At 39.2% G+C, this 18,209-nt stretch overlaps 1 protein-coding gene across 3 annotated transcripts in view; it reads right to left on the bottom strand.

Moving 5' to 3' along the window:
* Positions 1 to 18,209, bottom strand: part of KIFAP3 (kinesin associated protein 3) — a 143,102-nt gene that overhangs the window by 49,739 nt on the left and 75,154 nt on the right. For all 3 annotated transcript variants that reach the window (XM_054712272.1, XM_054712273.1, XM_008145826.3), the window contains 5 exons: positions 7,544 to 7,652; positions 5,479 to 5,591; positions 4,907 to 5,072; positions 4,004 to 4,129; positions 2,185 to 2,283 (listed from right to left, as the gene is read on the bottom strand). In XM_054712272.1, coding sequence (XP_054568247.1) covers positions 2,185 to 2,283; positions 4,004 to 4,129; positions 4,907 to 5,072; positions 5,479 to 5,591; positions 7,544 to 7,652 — 613 coding nt within the window. The remainder of the gene's footprint in view (positions 1 to 2,184; positions 2,284 to 4,003; positions 4,130 to 4,906; positions 5,073 to 5,478; positions 5,592 to 7,543; positions 7,653 to 18,209) is intronic.

Genomic DNA, 18,209 nt, shown 5'->3' on the forward strand with positions numbered 1-18,209 from the left:
GCAATTCAATATCCCAAAAAGAGATAAAATAATTAGAGAAGACAATAGTATATGAAAGAATATATGTCAGAATTAGAAAACTGAAATAATTCAGGAAATAAATAAAAATAAAAATAATTTAAGATATAAAAAAACCTAAATTTATAACAGCACAAGAGTAAATAAAAATAATAGATAAAACTTTAGGAGAAGTAGAAAGTAAAAAGAAAGAAAAAATTTAAAATTAAAGAATAAATGAAAAGAGAGAACAATTAGAAACAGATATTAAAGGTAGGCAAAGATGATCCAACATAACAAATATCAAGAAGACAACCAAAGCAATAGGACAGGACAAATAATAAAAGCTATAATTCAAGAAAACTTTCCTGAAATAAAAAAAAAGACAAAACTACATACTGAAAGAACACAATTGCATACTTGGAAAAATCAAGCAAGGATGATAAATACCAAGTCAAATTCTAATACAACTTTATAGAAACAGAAAACATTCCTTCGGCCTTTCTGGCAAAAAGACTGACTCACTTAGAATGGAAACAAAAGTAAGTTGTCATCAGACTTTATGTCAGATACCAATAATCAGTAGACTATAGATTTCTCATTGGCAGCAATTCAGGCCAGAAGACAGTGGAAAAATACCTTCTGAGGGAAATAACTGGCAAGCTGGAAGTTCATATTATGCTAAGTTATTATTAAAGAGGGAAAACTAATTATTACTCCTAATGGGAAGAAGAGAGGCACAAGGCTCTTAACTCAGAAGATGGCTTATAACCTTATTAATGTTTGCTAAGTTGGAGATAGTCAGGTAAAAAAAGGAGAGGAATATTTTTGAGGTTGACAAGGCACCTGAAGAGGCAGTAAGTTTTGACAAGGTGGGTCATGTTTGATAAATGATGAGAAATTTGGTGTGCTAAGAGAAAATTGTGCATAGTAAGGTTAAACAGGGAACTTTGGAAAATTTGGTTAAGGTCAGGTTATAAAGAGCTACGTATGCTAAGCCATAGCTTAGATTTTTCACATGGGTAATGAAGAATTTTATGCAGTGGATTTCTAAAGCAGATATTTTAATTTTAATTTTTGGTCCACAAAAGCAGACCACCACAATAATAAAAAAATAAAAGACAAAAATTCAGCTTAGATACCACTTCCATTTTCCATTGCCATACTTTCATGACATCCCCAGACTTGGTTATATATCTCCTCCTGTGTATTGGGCACATATCTTTTATGACACTGCTCACACTGGATTATAATTTTATATTTCTTATTTAATTGTCTAACTCTCCAATAGTCTATAAAGTCCTTGAGGATATTCAATGCTTAAAACATTGTTATATGGTCAGCACTAGATATATGTTTGTAGAATAAATGATTAGTTATGTATGGTAAAAGAGACAGCAGACACAAAATTTTCAGCTATGGGACTGGGAGGATGATACTGTTATTACCCACTGTGAATACAGAGGGTAGCTTGTTTTTCAGGTGAAGATGTTGGCGATATCAGGAACCCTTTTAGATGCAATAATGATAAACTACCACTTAATGAGTAAATCTCTGTGCTGGGAACTATTATAGCACATTAAATCCATTAGTACTTATAACAATCCTATAATGAAGGACGTCTTCTTTCTACCCTATATAATAAAAGGCTAATATGCAAAGGAGTTTGACTGGGAGTTCGACCAGGGGGCAGGGCTGGCTGGCCAACTGCTGTGGCCCTTCCCCACTGCCAGCCTCATCCCCCACCCCCAAATGGCCCCCCACCCCGATTGGGGGTGGGTTGGCCAGCCAACCATCCAAAGCTCCTCCCCCCTGGCCGACCTGGCCCAATCAGCCCTGATCAGGGTGGGCCAGCTGGACTCCTCGCATGCACAAATTCATGCACCAGGCCTCTAGTTTAATAATATTATGGCCATTTTATAGATGCAAGATTGTATGTTCAAGCAGATTAAGTAGTGTATCCAAGGTCCTGCAGCTAGTAAGTAGTAAAAGGTAATTAAAAATGACCTTTAGGGTTATGTGATTATAATGCTTCTTAAGCTACACCATACTATGCTTCCATGAAAAATAGCTTGCCTTATAAATGTATTTCAGAGCTTGATATTTTCCACATTATTTGAATATTTGCAAGAAAAAATACCTAAATATATGAAATGTCATTATTTGTTGTAAACATTGAAAGGATACGTGTTTCTTTAATTATGACATCTCTTGTGGCTTGGTGGAAAACCATCTGATAGAAGACATAAATTATCTGGCACACAAATTCATCATCTTCTTGTTGAGCTGCAGGAAACAGAAAACTTTTAATAAAAAAATACTGTGTTTATATACAAATTAAAAAACACTGAATAAAAAAGCTAAAAGTGTCAAGGAGACTAATAAAAGACAACTAGTTTAAATTATTGATAATAATATGGGTGGCACATGTCATTTATGTCTTAGGTGTTTTTCTAAATTACATGATAACAGTGAGGAAATTCTTAATAATACGTTTTCAGAAGTTTTAGTAAATTTGGTTGTAAACTAAATAGGTTAAATTACTTTAGAATACAAAGATAAAAAAATAAGATTTTGAAAAAGAGAAATTATATCATATCTGAGTTTAAACCAGACTACATGAGATTACTTATCTCAAAAGCCCAGGTTGGATGAACTGAGGAGCAAGATTGTTTTAAGAGAATAGTAACAGTGCTTCTTGATAGATTTCACTGTATTTTGCCACCAGGTATAAAGAAATTGATTAAATTAGCCATAACGTAAAATGGCAACACATCTCCACTTGTTTTATTTCTTGTCCATGATAAGAATTCTTTAAACAACTCTAATTTTGAAATAAATTTGGTTCTATTTTCCTCACCAGGAACCAAATAGACTGACAGCTTGATCTTGGACTTCCCAGTCTCCAGAAATATCTTTTGTTTAAGACAACCAGCCTGTGGGACTTAGTTAATGGCCACCTGAGAGGCTAATATAAGGTCCCAGAAAATGTGACTCTAATAAAATAATATTAGATTCAGACAAATTTTGTGTCCAATATGGAGAACAAGAAACCCATTAAGAGGAATACAAGGGGGTAGGGAAAGGCTCTTCCTAGGCCTCACTGTCCATTCTTGTAACCATAAGCCACTGTGGCTAATTAAATTAAAATGTAATAGAATTAAAATTCCAGTTCACACAATAGCTACATGTGATGGACAGCATAGACAGAGAACATTCTCTTCACTGAAGAAAGTTTAGAGGACAATACATGTCTGGAACTAGGGGGGATTATGATAATTAGAATTAACTTCTAAATAAACTTTCCTGATTAGAAATCAAAATATTAAAAAGGATTTGCACAACACAGGAGATCCAAATACGAAGTTCAAAAGGAAGAAGAAATGACGGAATATTAGTTGTTCAAGGCTGATGAAAGGAAGGCAATGTCTAAAATGGTCCTGAATTTCTTTTCCTTTTTAAAAAAAAATTATCTTTATTAAAATATTACAGATGTCTCCCTTTTTCCCCATTGACCCCGTCCACCCTACACCTGTCCTGGTTAGAAAATCTTTTGGATAGTAGCTGAGAATGTGAATAATCTAAGAAGGTTAAGCATATACATGCATAGATTTGTATTTCTAAGACTGGACCAGAAATATCAAAGATATGAGGGAGAGCCTTTGGTATGGCAGACAATAAGAGTAAGGACTCTAAAATTAGAAACCTGGATTTACTAGTGACCTATTTGGGTTCAGAAAGGAAAAAGCTCACAACTGAGTGTCCTAGATTAAGGTAAAGTTCAACACAGCAATGTTCTCAATTCTTTGATATTACTCTAGCTAATCCCAGTAAGAGTTATATTTAATTCATTTTTCATAACTATATAACTTAAGTTGCTATAAGATCATTAATGTATCAAGTTAAATAACATTATGATTCCAAACTCTATTCATATTTAAAAATTTAAACTAATAACCTATTAATATATTAGCATACAAATAAATTAAGATAAATTATAATTCACCATTCAGCAGTTCAATGAGTGCAGGGATTATCCCAGACTTGGCTAGCAATGCAGCACAAGAGTCATCCATAGACACAGTTCCAATCATTATTACCACTTCCAAAACAAGGTCATCTTCTGCAGTACCTGATAAAGTCAGATCACAGAACATTTTAATTCACAGAAAACATAAAAGATACTAAAAGCTAAATCAATTCTTATGAATCCGTAAGATGGTTATATATCTGTCTTTTTCCAAATTTCCATGTTTACTGATGATAGTTCGTGGTGGGAGGGGAAGGCAGCAGAGACAGAAATTACTCTTTGGAAATACAAATGAATTACAATTTAAACACAGAAAGTAGAAGACTCACTTGAACACTCTAAAGAACTTTGTGTGTGTGTATGTACATGGTTTGCAGAAAGGGATGGCATTTGGTCATTTCAAAAAGGCAGGATTAAAAAAAATAAGAAAGAAGGCAGAATGGGAATGGGAAACTAATATTCATTGTTAGGAAAAAAGAATAAGAGTGGCCACCTTACTGGGAAAAAGAAACTAGAACTTGAGCCCGGCTGGCTTGACTCTGTGATTAAGCATCAACCTATGAACCAGGAGTTCACAGTTCGATTCCAGTCAGGGCACATGCCTGGGTTGTGGGCTTGATCCCCAGTGTGGGGCATGCAGGAGGCAGCCGATCAATGATTCTCCTTCATAATTAATGTTTTATCTCTCTCACTCTCTCCTTTCCTCTCTGTAATCAATAAAATACATGTTAAAAGAAAAGAAAAAATAAAAGAAACTAGAACTTGAGGAATAAGAGAAAATTTGTCATATAATAATGGCCACAAAATAATGCTCTAGCAGCCTTGTCCACAACATAAATAACTTCATGGTAGGACTAAAGTGAGATGCTCAGCAGAGACCTGGTTTTAGTTTATCCTTGAGGTATGGAACCAGCTTGTACTCCTTCAGCACCAATTCCCAGTCTAAGTCTGGAATGGTCAAGTTTGCAAGTGTTCCCAAACACTCAATCACAAATTCCTCCTCTTCATCATTAGAGATCTGGGCTGCAAGATCCCCAACATAATCCTGTAGAAAATACAATTTTAATACAAATTTAAAAATGATTTCTGCAGAAGAACCACTCTAATAATTCAACCCTTTGGAAAGAAAAATAAGTATCAAATGTGATTCTCTTGTTTTTAATAATTTTGAGCTGAATTACTAGGGGAGCCTATGGTGAACTGGTTTAAGGCAAGAAAACTGGAGTGAGTATGGAAAGGTTAGGGGTAGGGATCATAAAACAAAAACATCATAAAAACCTAGGTTTAAATTTCTAGGAGTTACTCTTACAAAGAAGTTGTTGATAGAAAACCAACTTGGGTCATGAGTTAATATTTGATGAGAGCTCAGTAAAAGTTATATTTCCAAATGGCTCATTTTAAAGCTTCAATTCTCAGGCCATTACAATAGACAGGTCAAAAATTATACTTACAATAAATAAGTTTTTAGTTGGTCCATCATGCTGGGAAATGTTTCTAATCATTTTCATTAGCAGTGGGTCCTTGAATTTCAGAGCCCTCTTCATGAGCATCTTTAGCCCATTTCCTGGTACAGAAACACCAAAGATTCCCCAGTGAAAATAAGGTTCACTAAGTTAAATCATTTTTTTTTGTTTATAGTTCATAAGAGTTCCATAATTTATATGCAGTAAAGTGCACAAACCTTAAGTGTTCAATAGATTTTGGTGGTGGTAGTGGGGGGGTGTTAATCTACACCTGAGGATATTTTTTCCATTGATTTTTACAAGGAATGGAAGGGAGAGAGAGTGGGGGAGACAGAGAAAGAGGAACATCAATGTGAGAGAGAGACACATCAATTGGTTGCCTCCTGCACGTGTCCGATCAGGTTTGGGAATTGAGCCTGCAACCCAGGTGCATGCCCTTTCCTGGGAATCGAGCCTATGTCCCTTCATGTTCAGGCCAATAAACTAAAAGCAACACAGGCCAGGGCTCCAATAGATTTTTTAAAAATATATTTTTATTGATTTCAGAGAGGAAGGGGGGGAGAGAGATAGAAACACCAATGACGAGAGAAAATCATTGATCGGCTGCCTTCTGCACGCCCCCCACTGGGGATCAAACCCGCAACTGGGACATATGATATATGCCCTGACCAGGAATTGAAGACTGAAAATCAAAGATCAGAAATCAAACTGATTGACACTCAACCTCTGAGCCACCCTAGCTGGGCCTTCAATAGATTCATTTTGATAAACGTATGCTGCTATGTAATTCACATACACAACATATAGAATATTTCCATTTGCTCCAGAATCCCCTATGCCCAGCCAATACTATTCCCCAAATTCAATCACTTTTCTTTTCTTTTTCTCTTCTATTCCTTCTCTTTCTTCTTATTAAACATAGATTAATTTTGCTTGTTCTAGAATTTCACATAAATGTAATCACAGAGTATGGGCTCTTTTGTGTATAGAATATGGGCCACACATTTTTAAAATGTACATGCTGGTTGACCTAGAAAAACTACTTCTAGGAATTCATCCTAAGAATATAAAAATGAAAATGTGGAAAACCTCAGAAAAGGGAAAATCACTGCCTTGCTGTTTGTCACAGAAAAGAAGTGGCAGCAAATTAAACAACCAAATTAGCAGATTAAACTATGGAAAATCATTCAATGGATTATTTTGCAGCTATTGGTAACTATGTTTTATAAAAGTATTTAACCACATGGAATGATATTTCATATATTATTAACTTAAAGAATGTCACCATACATAAAGAACCCCATTTTAATTTTAAAAATATATAGAAGCAGCCCAGCTGGCATGGCTCAGTGGTTGAGCGTCGTCCTATGAACCAGAAGGTTACAGTTTGATTCCCGGTCAGGGCATATGCCCGGGTTGCAGGCTCAATCCCCAGTGTGAGACGTGCAGGAGGCGGCAGATTGATGATTCTCTCTCATCATTAATGTTTTCTCTCTCTCTCTCCCTCTCCCTTTCTCTCTGAAATCAATAAAAATATATAAAAAATAAAAAAATATACAGAAGCTTTGCATCAAAATATATAGAAGCTTTGCATCAATTTTACCTATGATTACCTCTAAATAGGGAGAGTAAACACTTAATTTTTTCCTATTTGCTTATTTGTATTTTTTTTTAACAAACATGTATACTTTTCAAATAAGAAAAAAACTATCAAGGGGACTCTGAAATACCATAATGCATGACAAGAAATTTTGCAAAGATACTATAGAAACAAATACCTAACATATTTGTATTATACTATCTTACATTGCAATGAATTACTCTGCAAATTAAAAGTTTTGTTTCATATAGAAAGTATTTTTAAAAATCAAATTTCAATTATGGGTAACTGACCTTGTTACTAAAGGGTGTTTCTACTCATGATATCAGAATATTCCGAGTCTATCTGACCTTTTAGGGTTATAGCTGTAATTTTACTTCCTTATTACCTATTTTCAATCATATGCCAATTGCCATATGATAGAGGTTATCTATGAAGCTCAAAGGCACTAACCTTCACAGATAAGCTGTACATTCCTTTTATTAGCAGCAAGATTAATGCAGAAAGAAATCAGTTCCAAGTCAATTCGTTCATCTGAACATTCAAAGAGCATCTTCATTAACTATTAAGAAGCACAGGGGATATTTTTACTCAAAAAGATACAAAAAAACCCTGAATCACTATTTTATCACAATGTGTTATCTTAGATTGCATGTTGGAAATAATATAACACAATTACATTTTCAGTACATAGCTGTGGCACACTCACTATTGAATAACTAAATGAATAAATGGTTAATGAACAACTGCATTAAATATAAACTTCCAAATAAAGTGGAGATACAGAAGAAATATTAAATAAAGCCTATGCATTGAAGGAATTTAAAATTGTGCAGAAGTAGAGCATTCTGAGCAAAGAAAACACCTTGGCCAAATTTACAAGACAGGAAAGAACATGATTCCACTGAAGAACTAAAAGAAGATAAAGCATGGTTGGAGTGAGGGAAACAGTGTTGAGAGATAGGATGGTAAAAGCCAGATCACAGGGTCTTGAAGTACATGTTAAGGATTTAGGGCTTCTAAAGATAACGGAAAGCCATTAAAAGATTCTAAATAAGGGAAATGTCAGGATAAGATACGGGTTTTAAAAATATCTGGCCAGTGTAGAAAATAGACTGAAACAGGTTAAGAAAAATGCAAGAAAATCAGCTAGAAGGCTAGAGGAAACATGCAGGTAGATGATAGCTTCTTAGACTAGTGAGAGTAGTGGAGATAGAGGTAAAAGGAAGGCTAGAGCTATATTTAGGAAAAAGAATCAAAATGGGATGGAATAACTGACTAGATGTTGAGATATTGGAGAGGAAGGGTCAAAGATGACTCCAGGTTTCTGCATCAACATGGATGGTGGTGCCAACATTTACCAAAAAAGAGAAACTAGAGTAGGCACGTTAAAGGGAAGATAGTAATTTTGGTTTTAGATACGTTGAGTTTAAGCAGCCTATTTAAGAGTTTAGTATGGCTATTCAATGAAGATAATAAAGGCAAGTCTGAATTTAGAAGAAATGTTCAGATTGGAGGTATAATTATAGGAGCTGCCACATATGCTTGATAACTGAAGCTTCAGGCTGGATCCAACTATCTGGGCATGGGTATAAAATGAGAAAATAATTCTATTTAAGGTTAAGAAAAAAGGGAGAGGGTCAGAGAAGCAGCAGATAGAAAAGTAGAAAGGAAAAGGGAGGCTACCTATGCCATTCAGCAGTAATCTAGGTTTTTCATAAGAGATAGAGGTTATCATAAAAGAGAAATGAACAAACTATGTGCTGTAGTTTTGAGAAGCTAGCCTTCTATTATTAGTAAATCAGAAAATTAAGTTATTGTATATTATCTATATACTAGAGGTCTGGTGCACGAAATTCGTGCACTCAGGGGGGGGGGTCCCTCAGACTGGCATGCACCCTCTCGCAGTCTGGGAGTCCTCGGGGGATGTCCGACTGCCGGCTTAAAACAAATGATGGAGTGGGCCTAAGCTGGCAGTTGGACATCCTTAGTGCTGTGCTCCCCAGTCCTGAGCCTGGCTCAGTGCTTCAGTCTGAGCAGTGCTTCCCCTGCGTTGACTGTTTGCCCCCTGGTGGTCAGTGCACATCACAGGGAGCGGTTGAGCAGCCTTAGCATATCATTAGCATATTATGCTTTGATTGGTTGAACGGCTGACCGGACAACTGGACACTTAGCATATTAGGCTTTTATTTTCCTATACTAGAGGCCCGGTGCACGAAATTTGTCACGGGGGGGGGGTGTCCTTCAGCCCAGCCTGCACCCTCTCCAATCCAGGACTGCTGTCTCCCAACTGCTCACCTGCCTGCCTTCCTGATTGCCCCTAACCACTTCTGCCTGCCAGCCTGATCACCCCCTAACCACTCCCCTGCCAGCCTGACTGATGTCTAACTGCTCCCTTGCCAGCCTGTTTGCCCCCAACTTCCTTCCTCTGCCAGCCTGGTCACCCCTAACTGCCCTTCCCTGCAGGCCTGGTCACCCCTAACTTCCCTCTCCTGCAGGCCTGGTCACCCCTAACTGCCCTCCCCTGCAGGCCTGGGTCCCCCCCAACTGCCCTTCCTTGCTGGCCATCTTGTGGTGGCCATCTTGTGTCCACATAAGGGCAGGATCTTTGACCACATGGGGGCAGCCATCTTGTGTGTTGGAGTGATGGTCAATCTGCATATTACTCTTTTATTAGATAGGATAGAGGCCTGGTGCACGGGTGGGGGCCAGCTGGTTTGCCCTGAAGGGTGTCCTGGATCAGGTTGGGGGTTCCCTTGGGGCGTGGGGCGGCCTGGGTGAGGGGCCCGTGGTGGTTTGCAGGCCGGCCATGCCCCTCGGCTACCCAAGTGGAGGCCCTGGTATCTGGGATTTATGTATCTTCTACAATTGAAACTTTATAGCCTGGAGCGGAGCCAAGCCTTCTGCTCGCTCCATGGCAGCAGCCATTTCTGTTGGGGTTAATTCACCTTCTATAATTGAAACTTTGTAGCCTGGAGTGAAGGCCTAGGCCGGCCAGGGCAGGTGGAAAGCTTGGCTTCCTACATCGCTGGGGGCAACCCTAGCCTGCTCTCTCCAGCTCCATGGCTGTTGCCATTTTTCTTGGGATTTATCTTCTATAATAGAAACTTCACAGCCTTAAGCGGAGGCCTGGGCCAGCCAGGGTGTGCGGAAAGCTTGGCTTCCTCCATTGCCGGGGAAACCCAAGCCTCCTTCATGCTCTCTCCATGGCCACAGCCATCTTGGTTGGGTTAATTTGCATAATCACTCCTGATTGGCGTGTGGGCGTGGCTGGTGGGTGTGGCTTCGGCCACAGTGAGATGGTGGAACGGATGAGCAGGGTCGCCAGACTAAGATGGGGCACCAGTCGCTGTCATTGGGGCAAGCCTCTGGTTGTTACTGAAAATTCTTTGCTCCTGCACGCTGTGGTCCTGCCTGGCGCTTGCACCTGCTGCTGGCACCAGCCCTGCTCGCACCCACTGCTGGCACCAGAGCTGCTGCTCTCATATGCTGCCAGCCCCGATTGCTTAGCGCTGTCAGCATGTGTGAGTGGTGGCTGCCAGCCCTAATTGCCCCTGAGGGCTTCTCCATCTCCCCCTGCTCCTGAGGGACAATCAGGGCAGCAGCTCGAATCGCTCTGCGCCATCAGAGGGTGCAAGTGGGGCCAGTGTGTCAGCACATGGGAGTGGTGGCGGTGGGAGCAGGGCTGCCAGCAGACAGGGGACCAGGGGCTGTGGCGGGAGGGGCCTGGCAGGGGCGCAGAGGATGGGCCGAGACCCTCCCCTGTGCCCACTGCAGCCTTGCAGCCCACAGTTCCTTTCAAGGTGCACGAATTCATGCACTGGGCTCCTAGTATCCTATATAATAATAGACAAATATGCAAATTGACCATACCTCCGACGCACCCAGAAGCCACGCCCACAAGCCACGCCCACCATCCAATCAGAGTGAGTATGCAAATTAACCCAAACCAAGATGGCTACAGCCACAGAGAGCAAGGTTCCCTAGGTAACAGAGGAAGCCAAGCTTTCTGCCTGCCCTTACCAGGCCTAAGCCTCCACTCAAGCTACAAAGTTTCAATTATAGAAGGTAAACAAATTCAAACAAATGGCGGCAGAATGGAGCTTGAGAGAGCAGTCCAGGGTTGCTGCTGGCAACAGGGGAAGCAAAGCTTTCTGCACACCCTGGCCGGGCCCACCCACTTAAGGCAACAAAGTTTCAATTATAACCCCAACACAAATGGATTCTGGCCTCGGAGGGAGCCCCAGGCTTGGCTCTGCTCCAGGCTACAAAGTTTCAGTTGTAGAAGGAAAATAAATTCCAGATACCAGGGCCTCCGCTTGGGTTGCCAGGGGGCGTGGCCGGCCTGCAAACCACCACAGGCCCCTCGCTCAGGCCACCCCATGCCCCAAGGGAACCCCCACCTGATCCGGGACACCCTTCAGGGCAAACCAGCTGGCCCCCACCCCTGTACCAGGCCTCTATCCTATCTAATAAAAGAGAACTATGCAGATTGATCATCACTGCAACACACAATATAGCTGCCCCCATGTGGTCAAAGATCCTGCCCCCATGTGGACACAAGATGGCCACCACAAGATGGCCAGCAGGAGAGGGCAGTTGGGAGGCACCCGGCCTGCAAGGGAGGGCAGTTGGGAGGCACCCTGCCTGCAAGGGAGGGCAGTTGAGAGGGACCAGGCCTGCAAGGAAGGGCAGTTGGAGGTGATCAACCCTGCAGGAGAGGGCAGTTAGGGGTGACCAGGCCAGCAGAGGAGGGAAGTTGGGGGCAAACAGGCTGGCATGGGAGTGATTAGGGGGTGATTAGGCTGGCAGGCAGAAGCAGTTAGGGGCAATCAGGAAGGCAGGCAGGCAAGCAGTTGGGAGCCAGCAGTCCTGGATTATGAGAGGGATGTCCGACTGCCCCGTTTAGGCCCGATCCCAGGGATCGGGCCTAAACGGGCAATCGGACATCCTTTGAAGGGTCCGAGATTGGAGAGGGTACAGGCTGGGCTGAGGGACAACCCCCTCCGTGCACGAATTTCGTGCACCGGGCCTCTAGTAGTATATAAAAGCCTAAGCGAGTGAATGACCTAACAACTGAACGACCAGTCAACCGGTCACTATGACATGCACTGACCATCAGGGGGCAGACGCTTAATGCAGGAGCTGCCCCCTGGTGGTCAATATGCTCCCACAGTGGGGGTGTCGCTCAGCTGATTGACCTGTCCCAGCAGCCCACCAGCTTGGTGGCAGCCACTCACTCCCTTAGTAGTCCTGCAGGTCCAATCTCCGGAGAACAAGCCAGGCACCGAGGAACCTGACCGGTGCCACTGGCACAATCCCGACAGCACTGCTGCCGGCCTCCTAGAAGTCGGCCTTGGGCAACATGGCCACTTCCCCTCCCTAGATGCTCCACAAGGAAGAAATGATATAAAAGTGGCCTCCAGGTGGCTCCCAATAACCAGTGCAAACGCCAGCGGGACGGATCTGGATCCCGGGACGGCAAGAGAATCCTGGAGGGCTGATTGCGTCTGGGCTCCCCCTCCCCCCAACCCCCCTTGGGATGGGTGCCAGATGCAGGGCTCATGACTGGTGAGTACCACTGCGGTGGCACGAGCCTCTCCTGGTTGGGACTGACTGGGCGCACACCAGTGGCAGGCGCAGCAGGGCCGGGATGAGTGGCAGCAGTAGGAAGGAGTGGCGTTGGACTGCAGGTTTTAGCCCGAACCCTGCAGGCCACCCCGAGGGCCCCCACCTGTGCATGAATTTGTGCACCGGGCCTCTAGCATAAAGATATTTTTCTCTAAGTCAAATTGCTAACAACATATAGAAGTTAATTTATAACCTAAAAATTTCTTATGCTTCTGAGGGCAATATCTTTTTAGACCAACATGCCTTCCTAAATCCTGCATGCCTTATCCTATCTAATAAAAGAGAAACATGCAAATTGACCAACCTCCACTATGCCCACAAGCCATGCCCACCAGCCAATCAGGAGCAAATATGCAAATTAACCCAACCAAGATGACAGTTGATTTGCATATCCAGGCACAGAGCCAAGACTGAAGACTGAAGACAGTGTAGAAAGAAGCCAAGTGCTGCAGAAGGGAGTGAAGCTGCGGAGAAGCAAGCAGGGTGGCGGGGAAGGGAGGGAAGCAGGCGGGGCAGCAGAGACGGCTGCAGGAAGCCCTATTCTTGCAGGAATAGGCCCAAGGAAGCCCTATTCTTGCAGGAATCTTCCTGCAACGGGCCTCTAGTCTATTATATAAAAAGCCTGTGGTCGTCACACCATCACACCATAATTACCGATCAGCAGGAGGCTGCATGCGCGGGGTGGGTGGGACTGCATGCGCAGTGAGGTGCACACGGGTGGGCGGGGACTTGACTCTGGAGGACTTGACCAGAGGCGTGGACGGGTTTCTGGGTCCCGCCTCCTGCGGTGGCAGTGGCAGCCACGGGACTCTTTCTGGGTCCCACCAAGTCACAGGACTCTGGGTTCTGGGTCTCACGCAATTTCGCGCGCTGGGCCCCTAGTTTATATATAAGTGAATAATAACTATTTGTTGACTGGTTAGACCCTATTCTGTTAAATCTTGTTTTGGTTATTCTCTGTGTTAGTTCCAGATAATGTCTAAGTTGCAAGAAGGATTCACAGTCAACACACAAAAATCATGTGTTTCTATGTGCTAGCAATGAATAATTGGAGAGCAAAATAAAAAACACAAATCCACTTATAATTACTCCAAAAGTAAAATACTTATGTATAATTCTAACAAAACTATGTGTATATATAATTTGCTATACACTGGAAACTACAAATACTATAGCAGGTTGGCATGTATCATGCCTTTTTCCAGAGGGCAGCTCTTTAACCCCAAATATTGCTGCTACTGGAATCTTTGGGTAAAGAATCAAACACTTAATAATGTTGGAGGCTAAAAAATTCTATGGCAAAAATAAAGTAATCTAAATTTATTGGATATATATTTAACAGATTTTGCAACTTTTCTATAAATTAACTGCCAACTAAAATTAAATTACAATTTAATAAAAATGTAGGTGACAATCCTCCAGTTCATGAAATTAGTATGTTTGTCATATTCATTTAAAACCTACTATAGATTTCTTCTAAACTTTTACTGATATAAGACACTTTTTGTAATAACAAAATACGTTATATCAAAGGAAATCTTTAAGAAGGCAAAATATCTGTTGTTATCTTCTTGAAATTAACCTTGTGGTATGAAAACTGCCCTTAGAAAATGGGGTTACAGGTGATATGTTTAGAAATTGAGGATTTTTAATTTTTGTAATTTCCATGTTATATCCTGTGGTGAAATAATCAGGAGCTAGATTTAAAAAAAAAAAATAAGGTATGATTTGAAATCTTATCCAATACCCACCCCCCAATATCAAGAGAAATCAGGACTAAATGTGAATTAAATGTATCATGATATAGAATTAGTTTTTCATAATAAGAAAGAGAAACACTTCAATTTTAATTAAATCATTCACATTTTAAAGTAATAGTTTAGTTCAAACTCCATGTGCAATATGATGTCTTTAATTTGATTGCTACCCATGGCACTTCAAAAGTAAGTGTAATTGCTGACAACTAGGAAATATTAAAACTAGATTTGTTCTGCTTTAACTATGTCCATTGTCATCTTTTACTAATTTAACAAGAAGGCACTATAAGGGCTTCAGTCTGTGCAATGAAGAGGCAATAGTGCTCAATCAGACAAGTCCCATATTGAGTATCAGATACCAAAGACCCACGACTGAAATCACTGTGTCTAGACTCTCTGGCACCTGACTTTACTTATTTACCAGTGACCAGAGGCCAACCCCCACAGCTCTCTGTATTCACATACACCTCTACCACCCCCAACCCCCTGCCCAAACATCTTTGAATGATTATGGCAGAACTTTGCATGCCTCAGGAATCTCTTCTGACTGGCTACTCCCTAGCTCTGCTGTTTGAAGTGATGCTCTGGTTTCTGAACTTCAGCAGATAATGGCAGGCAGGAGCAAAGGGGGCTGTCAGAAAGGACGTTTACCAGCATTCAGCTAAAAAGAAGCATGTAGATCAAAGAGGGGCCAAACAGGACAACTATGGTGGAAAACATGTGGATCACTATGAAGATCCCTGCACACTGTTCTAGGGTAAAATATTAAATAACACCATGACATCATTACCTAAACATGTACTTTGATTGGCCACTCTATTACCAATAAATACTTTTATAAGCATCTGGATGGCATTTGCACCTATTTAAACAAAACATGCATCTTAGAGGTCTAAATAACAATGAACTGTTAATGTGTACTTTTAACTATTATTAGAATACAACTATTAACTCCTGGTTATCCCAAGTATGCTTACCTAAAACAATTTACCCACTGAGACCATTAAGATCATATGTAAAGAAAAGACTTGCCCTGGCCCCAAAATTTTGCAGAATACTGACAATAATAGGAAAAAAATTAGAATATATTGGATAATTAGAGGCAATAAAAAAGTACAAAAGAAACAAAGCAACATAATATTGAAAGACATTATAGGGCACACTGAATATATAATCAACTATGCTGAATGTTAAATAATTTTCAAAAGTGAACTCTAATCTAATTATAGGTTTAACCTATAAAACACATATAAAAAGAGCAGTATTTAAATTGGACTATGAATGGATCCAAAATAATGAGAAAAAGATCTGCTATTTTACTAATAGTACCTTACTTTGTGTTTTACAGCTTAGAAAAGCTCCTTAATATATCTCTAATGTAATGAAAGAATATGACATACTACATACTCTGGTCACTGATATGAATGAGTGCTGATTCTTTGCTTTCCCATTTTCAAACTGATTTTAGCCTTCTCATTTGAAAAATTTATTTGCAATACTTGACCATCTTTTTTTTTTTTTTACTATATTCACTAAATAAAAAAATGCATAACATAATCTCAAAGTGAATAGAGTATTGTATTAACTCTAAAATATTCTGAACCTCAGATATAATTTTATTTAAATAAATAATAAATCTATTGTCACAAAGAAGCTTAAAGCTTTACTGGTGTTTTAAACATTAATTCAAAAAGCCAATAACTATGAAAGGACAATCTTTTTAATTCCCGAAGGAATTAAATTGAATTCCAGATATGCTTCTGATGATTCTTTTATTTTATAATGAGCCTGGAACTGGGTGGCATATCAAGCCATGTCAACTTTTCCCTAAATATATCAAAACTGAGCCATGTAAAGTACAAGTTATAGGCTGCATAGCACTTTAGGAACGAATATATTCTAGAGTATCATTTGGTTTCTCATAATGTGACCTCATACTAAAAAGCTTCAGGATGTTTATGACATAATCTGATAATATAACCTCACCTAATCCTATTAGGGTTGAAGTTTTAAAAAGCTAAAATGTTTGATACCAATCGAGTTTTAGATGATTCTGTTAATAAAATATACATCATAAATGTTCTGAAAACCTTATTGCAAAAATGTTTGATGTTAGAAAATTATCTGGCAAAAAAAATGCATAAATATTGTTCTAAAAGGTCTCAGAGAATTTTCTACACATAAAATTATCAACAAATAGATAATAAAATGTCTCAAAGGTAAATAAAATAGGTTTTTATTTATGATTCTTTACTTAAAATAAAGATTTATATTTTATGTCTGAGATTACACATTCTAAGAGAGAAGGGTAACTCCAAATTCAAGATTCAACAAAGTAAGTTTCCATCCCTTTTTAGTTTACATTTCTCTCTTTTATTTAAATTTTTTTTAAAAACTATAATCTGGGTAAAAACAGTCAATCTAGGCAAGAATATCATTCTTTTTTGGCTACTTTCCAATTCATATCCTGTAGTCAATGAAGTTCTGACACTAAATGGGATTGAAAAAGGAACACCCTTTGAAACTGCAAAGGAGAGACCCTGGGAACATGTGGAGTGAAACTGTAGTAAATCACCTGTAATCTCCCTCTGACATGGCTACTCTTTTATTGAAAACTTGTTTGACAAAAAGCTTGATTACACTTCATATTGGCTACAGTCTGACATGCGTTATCTTTGTAAGAAGCCTTGCCTTGTTAGATAAAATATGCTGTATATTCTTTAAAGGAAGTCTATTTCCTATAAACACACATAACTAGCTTATCTCCTGACATAAAAGGCTAAAAAGTTATCCTTGAGAGTTTATCAGTTTTTAATTGTATGTAGATAAAGTGTTAAAATTCTAGAATACAAAATTCAATTTTAGAATTTTCTTACTGATTTGGGATGAACAGAAGGATGTTCAATTAATAAACAGAGAAATTATGGCCTATTACTTATTACTTTTCTAGTAATACAAATTTAATAACGTACATTATGCTAACAAGAAAATGCCTTTTAGGAATCTTAAGAGCAATTACTTTTAATAAGTATAAACTATCATTCATATTCTAAAGTGCTTTTAAAAGTGTTATTTTATTGTGTATTATACATCCTGTAATTTTCCTTTATCTATTTTAGAAAATAATTTTATAGAAAATAATGTAATATTAAAATCAGCCCAACCAGTGTTTTAAAACAGATAATCAAATTACTGGAGCTCAGTTTAATAAAGATTAATGGAACACTAGTTATTCTCTGAATGTAAATTCCCTGAGTAAAATCATATGTATAAAATCTCTACCCTTACAGTCCATGCAAAAAAAAATCACTAAACTCTTTCAAGTAGACTTTAAGATATGAAATGAAATGTATCAAACAACTGAGAACAGTGCTAGAAAAATTTTTTATGAAGCATTTTCCCATCAGCAAATGCAAAGCACTTAAAACCATCAACCATAATAGAATTAAGGGCAATTGACAAAGTTGGGAAATGTTTGTAATATGACAGAGTTCAAATAGTTACCTATCTATCTATCTATCTATCTATATCTTTTTTATTAATCATGAAAATATTAACATGACAATGAAAAAATTGGCAAGAGACATGAAGGAATAATTTATAATATAATATGGATAAAAAACAAAAAATGTTCAATCTCACCAATATTCATAGAAATGTAAATAAAAAGGACACTTCATTTTTAGAGAAATGATAATATCCAGTGTTACTAAAAGTGAAATGTTAGCTGG

This window comes from Eptesicus fuscus, chromosome 22 (assembly GCF_027574615.1).
Source record: "Eptesicus fuscus isolate TK198812 chromosome 22, DD_ASM_mEF_20220401, whole genome shotgun sequence".
NCBI lineage: Eukaryota > Metazoa > Chordata > Mammalia > Chiroptera > Vespertilionidae > Eptesicus > Eptesicus fuscus.